Below are 8985 nucleotides of genomic sequence, written 5' to 3'. Positions count from 1 at the left end.
ATTAATACAATTAATATTCATTTGAATATTAAAATTGAATATATTAAATTATATAAATTCAATCAATATAACTTAATTAAAATGCTTAAAAAACATACAAATCAAGAAATCATACTTTATTCTTATAAACTATTGTTCCTGTGTTTCCCAATTTTGTTCATAAAAATAATTTGAAAATGTCTTTAGAATGACTGACCTAGAGCATCTGGCTTTAGGACGTCGATATAAGAATGCAGCATTATTTAGACTCATAGTGTTTGTGTGTCCTGTTTTACTGTGATCAGAGCTGTTCTACAACATTTCTGAGTTGGTCTGGGTTGAATCTCTAATAGAAAGTGTGTGAAGTGTTTGTGGCGTCAGTCCAGGTCATGTGATCAGACAGGAGGTGGTTTGTGTCCCAGTGTAGTGCTGCTGTTCTCTGAGCTGACAGCAGATTGATGAGTGTTTCTCGGGTCAATAGACGTGTGTTTTTAATATTCGTGAGAAGGAAGAGGGCCTTAAACTGGGTTTGTGTGTCCGTGTTTAACTGTACGAGTGTGAGGATTGATGGGATGCTGAACAGGTGCTTGTGCTCTGGATCTTCTGAGGATGTTTGAATCTGTGTCTCGGCATGTCTCTGTGTTTCTCGGCGTGTCTCAGTGTCTGATCATGTCTCACAGTGTATAAGTGTCTCAGTTTCTCAGTGTGTCTCAGCATGTTTGTGTGTCTCAGATTGTCTCAGAGTTTCTCAGTGTGTCTCTCAGTGTCTGAGTGTGTGTCTCAGTGTCTCAGAGCGTCACAATGTCTTATCATGTCTCAGTTTCTGAGTGTCTCTGAATGTCTCTGTGTGTCTCAGAGTGTCTCATCATGTCTCACAGTGTCTGAATGTCTCAGTTTCTCCACATCTCTCGGTGTGTCTCAGATTGTCTCAGTGTGTCTCACAGTGTCTGAGTGTCTCGGAATGTCTCTGTGTGTCTCATCATGTCTCAGTGTCTGAGTGTCTCAGTTTCTCAGAGTCTCTCGGCGTGTCTCAGATTGTCTCAGTGTGTCTCACAGTGTCTTGAGTGTCTGATTTTCTCAGTGTGTCTTGGAGTGTCTCAATGTTTCTCTGGGTGTCTCGGTGTGTCTCAAAGTGTCTCACAGTGTCTGAGTGTCTCAGTTTCTCAGCGTCTCTTGGCGTGTCTCAGATTGTCTCAGTGTGTCTCACAGTGTCTGAGAGTCTCAGTTTCTCAGAGTCTCTCGGCGTGTCTCAGATTGTCTCAATGTGTCTCACAGTGTCTGATTTTCTCAGTGTGTCTTGGAGTGTCTCAATGTTTCTCTGGGTGTCTCGGTGTGTCTCAAAGTGTCTCACAGTGTCTGAGTGTCTCAGTTTCTCAGCGTGTCTCAGATTGTCTAAGTGTGTCTCACAGTGTCTGAGTGTCTCAGAGTTTCACAGTGTGTCTCGGTGTGTCTCAGAGTATCTCACAGTGTCTGAGTGTCTCAGTTTCTCAGCGTGTCTCGGTGTGTCTCAGACTGTCTCAGTGTGTCTCACAGTGTCTGAGTGTCTCAGAGTTTCACAGTGTGTCTCGGTGTGTCTCAGAGTGTCTCACAGTGTCTGAGTGTCTCAGTTTCTCAGCGTGTCTCAGATTGTCTAAGTGTGTCTCACAGTGTCTGAGTGTCTCAGAGTTTCACAGTGTGTCTCGGTGTGTCTCAGAGTGTCTCACAGTGTCTGAGTGTCTCAGTTTCTCAGCGTGTCTCAGATTGTCTAAGTGTGTCTCACAGTGTCTGAGTGTCTCAGAGTTTCACAGTGTGTCTGTGTGTCTCAGATAGTCTCAGAGTGTCTCAGCATGTCTCACAGTGTCTGAGTGTCTGAGAGTTTCACAGTGTGTCTGAGTGTGTCTCAGAGTGTCTCAGAGTGTCTGAGTGTCTCAGCGTGTCTCAGATCGTCTCAGTGTGTCTCAAAGTGTCTGAGTGTCTCAGATTTTCTCAGCGTCTCTCAGTGTGTCTCAGATTGTCTTAGTGCATCTGAGAATGTCTCAGAGTGTCTCGTGTGGACTGGAGTGAGTCTCTGTTGTTCCTGCAGGAGCTCAGGTGACTCACCTGAGCCGTCTGGATGAGGAACAGATTACTGCTTCCCTCTCAGACAGGAAACACACACTGCTGATTTATAACCCACACTATTTTTACAAGCACTGCAGTGACTCCTCAACAGAACCCAAATGGCTCATTTTGTAGCATTTTGTAATGAGAGTGAAGCCTAAACAGTAATAATTCCGATTTATTTGACTTTTTACAATCAAAACCTTCTCAATCAAATGACACATTTGTGTATGTAAATGAGCTGTGCTCTGATTGGCTGTGCTCAGTTCTGTTGTATGTTACTGAGCTCATGGCTGTGATGTCATGAAGGTTTGTGAATGAATCCAGGTCTGCGTTTTGTTTAGGAAGAGCAAGACGGAGGTTTGTGTCTGTCAGGATGTTTATACAGCAGACCGATTTCAACTCCGCTCCGGCTGTAAACACACGTCACATTCTCAGCACACACACACACACACACACACACACACACACTTCATGGTTTTTATTTGATAAATTTAATTATTTTCATGCTGATTCTATGCAATTTAAATAAATACATTTTGATGATATGACTTAAAAGCAAGTAAATGAAAATTCTTAATAAACTATGCCATGATTCATTGCTTGAGTGTAACACTAATGTGAGGTGTTTTTCTTTTTTGTGGATTGTGTGTTTGTGTGTGTGTTTGCGCGCGCGTGTGTGTGTTTGTGTGTCATAATTTCTGAGGTCATTCCAGAAGGTGTTCATTAGGTAAATAAGGAAATGGGCGTATGCAAATGTCATTAGTTTGCATCCTACAATGTGGTACCTGTATGTCCTGCTGATTGGAGGAGAAACAAGAGGACACACACACACACACACATACACACACACACACACTCACACTCACACTCACACACACACACACATACACAGCGGTGAAGGGAAGATCAAATAGTTTTACTGACTCTCTCGTTCAATCTCATTCAGCTCATTCATCATTCCTGATCTTGATGCTACCGACGTCAAGGCCATGGGTTTGATTCCTTCAATGCAATGCAAGTCGCTTTGGATTAAAGCATCTGTGAAATACATTCATGTAGAATGCAAAATGAACAACTCTTTATTCAAGCCATTTGTTATATTTTAAATAGTCAAATTCTGCCCAAATAGCCATATTCTGATTTATGAAATGATTATAACGATTCATCAGTTTCTGTATGTGAAGACGGAAGTTCTCATCTGTTCTAGATTGATCTGAGTCTCGTGCTTGTGAATGTGAGACTGTTCTAGATCAGTGACACATGACCTTTGACCTCATCAACAGTAGACGTGTCTTTCTCCTCCTGTATGGAGCGTAGCGTGTTCTGTAGCTCAGGTCTCCTCACATCAGAGCGGCTGTAGTGTGTTTGTGTGTCCAGCAACTGAACAGGACAGCTGATCTCTGATAGCGGGTCATTAAACCGTTAGTAAAGTCACCAGAGCTGTGGCCTCATTAAAAATCCTCGTTTACTTCACACTGTGTGTGTGTGTGTGTGTATGTTTGGTCAGCAGATGGTGAGTGTCTGTGTCTATAAACACTTATTGCTCAGCGGATCAGGACTGCGTTGGCTCACGTTGGTTTTGGGAAATGCAACTCAGGAGAACTTGAGAAATGAGAAATGTTTGAGTTAATTTTAAGACCTCTGAGGTTTGGTATTGTGGCACATCTGAGCACAGTCTGAGACATTGTTGAGATCTCCTTTGAAAGTCTAGTGGAGACACTTTACTGGAGTCTTTTTCTCAGGAGAAACATCTGAGAAGCAGAAAACTAATTTGAGCATTAGTTTCTCCATCACGTGCGTGCTTTCACATTGAGCAGCATTAACTACACAGAGCCGTTGTTCACTGACGAGCTGCGCAAAAAATCGCACGCTGCTCAATGTGAAAGCACGCACGTGATGGAGATTTACCGCTGATTACAGAACCGGCTTTACTGATAAGATGCGCATTAAATATCGCATGCGATTTATCGTGCAGCCCTAATTTAATGTGTTTATTCATCTGAGACCGTTGACTCCACACAATGTAGGCTAGCTGATTTACTGTCTTTGTGTAGACATTTGGACACACACACACACACACACACACACACACACACACACACTCTCTCACACACACACACACACACACACACACACACACACTCTCTCACACACAAACACACACACACACACACACACTCTCTCACTCTCACACACACACACACACACACACACAGAAGGATGGATGGGAGATGGATTGAGATGGTGAACAGGTTAAAGAGATTGTGATGGAGAACATAACAGAATCATTACAGACATTAAACAGCTGATGTGAGTAAAATTATCTTTGTGAGTAAATACATTCACATTGTTCATGTGACAAAACACATTTAACTCCAATTAGATGTGTAACTGGTTAATAGCTGGTCAACACATGATTTTTAAATGGGACTGTAGTAATGATCATCTGATGTGACGTGACTGATTCCAAACATCTGTTGTGATGCGTGAGTCTCCTGATGCTTGTTTTATCTAGTTTTCCTCCTCCAGAATTTAATGTGCTGACAAACATGGAATATTAATGATATTAAATGGATAGGTCAGCTCAATCATTCTTTTGTCATTTACTCCCCCTCATGTCTTTCCAAACCTGTTCAAACACGAAGGGAGATATTTTGAAAAACTGTAAACAACAATATTGGACCCCATTAAATTTCATTGTATCAACAAAAAAGTCATTTTTATTTTTTTTAAATATCTCATATGGGCGAGCAAATAATGACAGATAAATCATTTTCGGATGAACTGTTCATTTAAACTGAGATGTGAAGTCTCAATTGCCTGCAACTTTTTTCACATTTCTGGCAGAATGCTGAGTTTAAATCTTGCATTTCTGATTTTCTTTCTCAAAATTGCAAGGTTATATCTCAATTTTGAGTTTACATCTAATTTGTGAGGAAAAAAGCAGAAAGAAATTGCTTTAAACCCTCAGTAAACACAGGTCAGACAATCACATGAACACAAGCATTAAAGACACATGAGAACAGATGAAGACAGATGAAGAGAGCCTCTGAGCTCTGATTCTGTGACCGATCGCGTGTGCTTCGCTACTGTAAGTTGGCTAAACACATAAATGTAAATGTTATGATGACCGCAGCATCAGATGATAACGAGCAGGACCGATGCAGTGCTTGAACATCACTGTGTGTTGATTTAATGTTTGTTCTCTATTCAGAGCAGCTCATTCTTTATGTGAGGCAACATGAGTATTTATAACCAACCCGTTTATTTAGCTTTTATGTGTGTAGGTCAGGAACAGCTCATTCCATAGACTCAAGAAAAAGTGCTTGAGAACTAGGTGTTCTTCTTTAAACTAGTTTAACTTGATTTCTCCAATAGGAACCTGTGTGATCATTAACTGTCTCTTTCATTGTAGGCGGGTCAAAAGCCATGACATCAGAGGAGGAGGGGCTTGCTGCAGTGGGGGCGGAGCCACACGTGGACCTGTGTGCCTCTCCTGGCTGGGATGGGCTTGTTGAAGAGGCGGGGCCTGCTGAGCAGGAGGAGGCGGGGCCGGCGGAGCAGGTGCAGGAAGTGGCTGATGATGTCAGCAGTGATTTAAGTGCTCTGGTCGTCCCGTACCCAGAACTAGTGCCCATCGTCTTCATCTGCCTCAAACAGACCACATGTCCTCGCAGCTGGTGCATCCGCATGGTGTCCAGCCCATATCCTTATCAACTGCATTAGGGTTTATTTTTATATTGTCTGTTTTCATTTAAGGTACAGTTTTAGTAATTTTGTTGTGTTTTTGTCATTTATATTAGTTTTTTGAAAATATCTATATAGTATTTATTTATTTATTTAGTAAAATAAATACATTTTTAATAAAAAAAATAAATCTCAGTTACCTGCAACTTTTCAGATTTGTGTCAGAATTCTGAGTTTAAATCTTGCATTTCTGAAAAATCTAAATTGTGAGATAAAGTAGCAATTATCCCTTTTAAAATCCCATGGCAGAAATGGGTTTGCATATATATATGAGAAATGTTACTTTAGGAGCTTGCTGAAATAAAATAAATGTTTTAATATTTTTTTTCTTTCAGTTTGCACTCATTCTGTTTCAAGTAACAAAAATGTTTTTAATGGCTTAAGTTAAGCATGTGTTAACCAGACAAGTTTTTGTGTGTGAACTTGACAAGTAATGGGATATTGAATTTTTGTTAATTACTTGTTTAATATTTCAGCAGCGTTGCACTGGTTAGCCCCGCCCACAGTCACATCTCATTGGTCTGAAATCCACTGCCTGCATATTAAGCATGTTTCCTCTAATTGGCTGTAATTGTGTGAAGATGAATAGCTGTAAGCGAGTCTCTTGGCGTCTGCTCAGGACACGTGTTGTTCTGCTGAACATCTTCTCTTTCCCAGGGTGACTTTCAGCACAACTGTGAATAATAATGGATCGTCATCTGTGATGAAAATATAATGACAAAATATAATGATAAATCAGCGGCCGTCTGCTTTAGTCTGTGTGTGTTTTCGCTCTGAGGTTGAGAATATAATTACAGTGTGTGAGATATTACAGCTGCATATTTTCCCTTTTAAAGCTTATCTTACTTGTAATGTCTGTTATTTCAGCTCAGATGTGACCGGGCAGAATCTGAAATGTCAATGTTTAGTCAACTATAGTCTTTCACAGCATTCAGTCTGCATATCATTTGTTTATTCTAGCCAGGATTTGCCCACTCAGACAGAAAGTGCCATATGATTGACATCTGAAGTGATGTGCCTGTTTGTATGTGATGCTCAGGTCATAAGACATAGAAAACCATAAAACACAGGCTTTGTGATGATTAGTGTCTCATGTATGTGTGTACAGTCAAAACTGAATATTTGTCACAGATTTGATGTGATGAAACTCAAACGGTGTCAGTCCAGTGACTAGATCTTCCTCAGAAGTGTTTTTGGAAATACTTCTAGACATGAACCCTATTCGGATGGTAGTTGTTTCTCGTGGGGACCTAAACTGTTTTCAGTGTTATTCTGTGATTTTATTGCTGTCCAAATCCAGAATGTCAGAATTTTCTCCCACCTCCAGCCTAAAATCCCCAGTCGAATTATACCTACTTGTGATCATTTAATTGCCATTTAAATCCACATTTACAAGAAGGGATCAATTCAAAATTCACATTTTTTTGCCTTCTGACAAGCACTGTATGGTAACTGTTGTGCTCACTGCAATTTGCATGCATTTTAAAGATGAACACTTTTATTACTGAAATGCGGGAAGTATTTACAAAAGCAATATTTCATTACCACTTTAGTTTAGAACAAAATAATCAGAATCAGAAAGAGCTATATTGTCAAGTGTGCTCACACACAAGGGATTTGTCTTGGTGTTAGGAGCTTCCGGTACAGAAAATACAAACAAAGTACAGACATACATAAAATGAGAGAATAGACCATAAATTATAAATAACAATAGTAATAAAAATATACAGAAAAAGGAAAAATGTCCATAGACAGAACTGTGAATGTGCATATGTGCTATTTAAAGGTTTAATGAGTTATTTACAGATGTGCAATACTGAGGTGTGTTATGTGTTGTTCAGGTGCGATATGGCCTGGGGGAAAAAAACTCTTCTTGTGTCTGGCTGTTTTGGTGCACAGCGCTCTGTAGCACCGGCCAGAGGGCAACAGTTCAAAGAGAGAGGGGGCTGGGTGTGAGGGGTCCAGAGTGATTTGCTTAGCCCTTTTCCTCACTCTGGACATGTAAAGTTCTTGGAGGCTGGGTAGAGGGGCACCAATAATCCTCTCAGCAGTCCTGACTGTCCGTTGTCGTCTTCTGATGTCTGTTTTGGTAGCTGATTATGGTGAGTGGGGAGAGTGCAGGGGGTTCCCCCTGAAGTCCACGATCATCTCCACAGTTTTGAGAGTGTTTAGCTCCAGGTTGTTAAGACTGCACCAGACAGCCAGCTCTTTAACCTCCTGTCTGTAAGCAGACTCGTCTCCGTCCTTGATGAGGCCGATGACTGTAGGAGCTTGACAGAGGGGTCCTTTGAAGTGCAGCCATTCGTGTAGAGGGAGAAGAGCAGTGGGGAGAGAACAGATCCCTGAGGGGCGCCAGTGCTTATTGTGAGAGTCCTGGATGTAAGTTTGCCCAGCCTCACCTGTCTGTCAGGAAGCTGGTGATCCACTGACAGATGGAGGTGGGCATGAAGAGCTGGGTCAGTTTGTCTGAGAGAAGGTCAGGCATGATGGTATTGGAGGCCGAACTGAAGTCCACAAATAAGATCCTTGCGTAATTCCCAGTTTTGTCAAGGTGTTGCTGGATATAATGCAGTCCCATGTTGACTGCGTTATCCACAGACCTGTTTGCTCTGTAGGCAAACTGGAGAGGATCCAGCAAGGGTCCAGTGATGTCATTCATGTAGGCCAGGACCAGTCTCTCAAGTGACTTCATGACCACAGACGTGAGAGCGACAGGTCTGTAGTCATTAAGTCCAGTGATTTTGGGCTTTTTGGGGACCGGAATGATGGTGGAGCGTTGGAAGCAGCAGGGAACTTCACTCAGTGCCAGTGATCTGTTGAAGATCTTTGTGAAGATGAGGGCCAGTTGGTCAGCACAGACTTTAAGGCCCCGTCCACTTGGAGACGCGTTTAGCTGTATACGCATACATTTTGTATCATATAGGCGTTTCGTCCACACGGATCCGCCGTTTTGGGAGAGTGAAACCGATATTTTTTGAAAACGGGTCCCATAGTGGATAAATCTGAAAACGCTGACCTTGTGTTTTCGTGTGGACAGCAAATCCGTATATTTTCTGAAACGATGACATCATCAGCCCACGTTTCGCCCCGAGTCAGACACCGCTGCGTCACGTAACAGCAACAAAAACATGAACAAACACTGAACGATTGTCTTTTTATTAACTAACATTAACACAG

General features: G+C 41.7%; 1 protein-coding gene across 2 annotated transcripts in view; it reads left to right on the top strand.

Moving 5' to 3' along the window:
- The window catches only part of cacna1ib (calcium voltage-gated channel subunit alpha1 Ib), a 37352-nt gene that overhangs the window by 13680 nt on the left and 14687 nt on the right, over positions 1 to 8985 (top strand). For both annotated transcript variants that reach the window (XM_016549659.1, XM_016549658.1), the window contains exon 2: positions 5477 to 5765. In XM_016549659.1, the coding sequence (XP_016405145.1) occupies positions 5491 to 5765 (275 nt within the window). In that variant the 5' untranslated portion in view covers positions 5477 to 5490. The remainder of the gene's footprint in view (positions 1 to 5476; positions 5766 to 8985) is intronic.

Source organism: Sinocyclocheilus rhinocerous, unplaced genomic scaffold (assembly GCF_001515625.1).
Source record: "Sinocyclocheilus rhinocerous isolate Xijiao unplaced genomic scaffold, SAMN03320098_v1.1 scaffold2780, whole genome shotgun sequence".
NCBI lineage: Eukaryota > Metazoa > Chordata > Actinopteri > Cypriniformes > Cyprinidae > Sinocyclocheilus > Sinocyclocheilus rhinocerous.
This window is presented reverse-complemented; position numbering and strand designations above follow the sequence as displayed.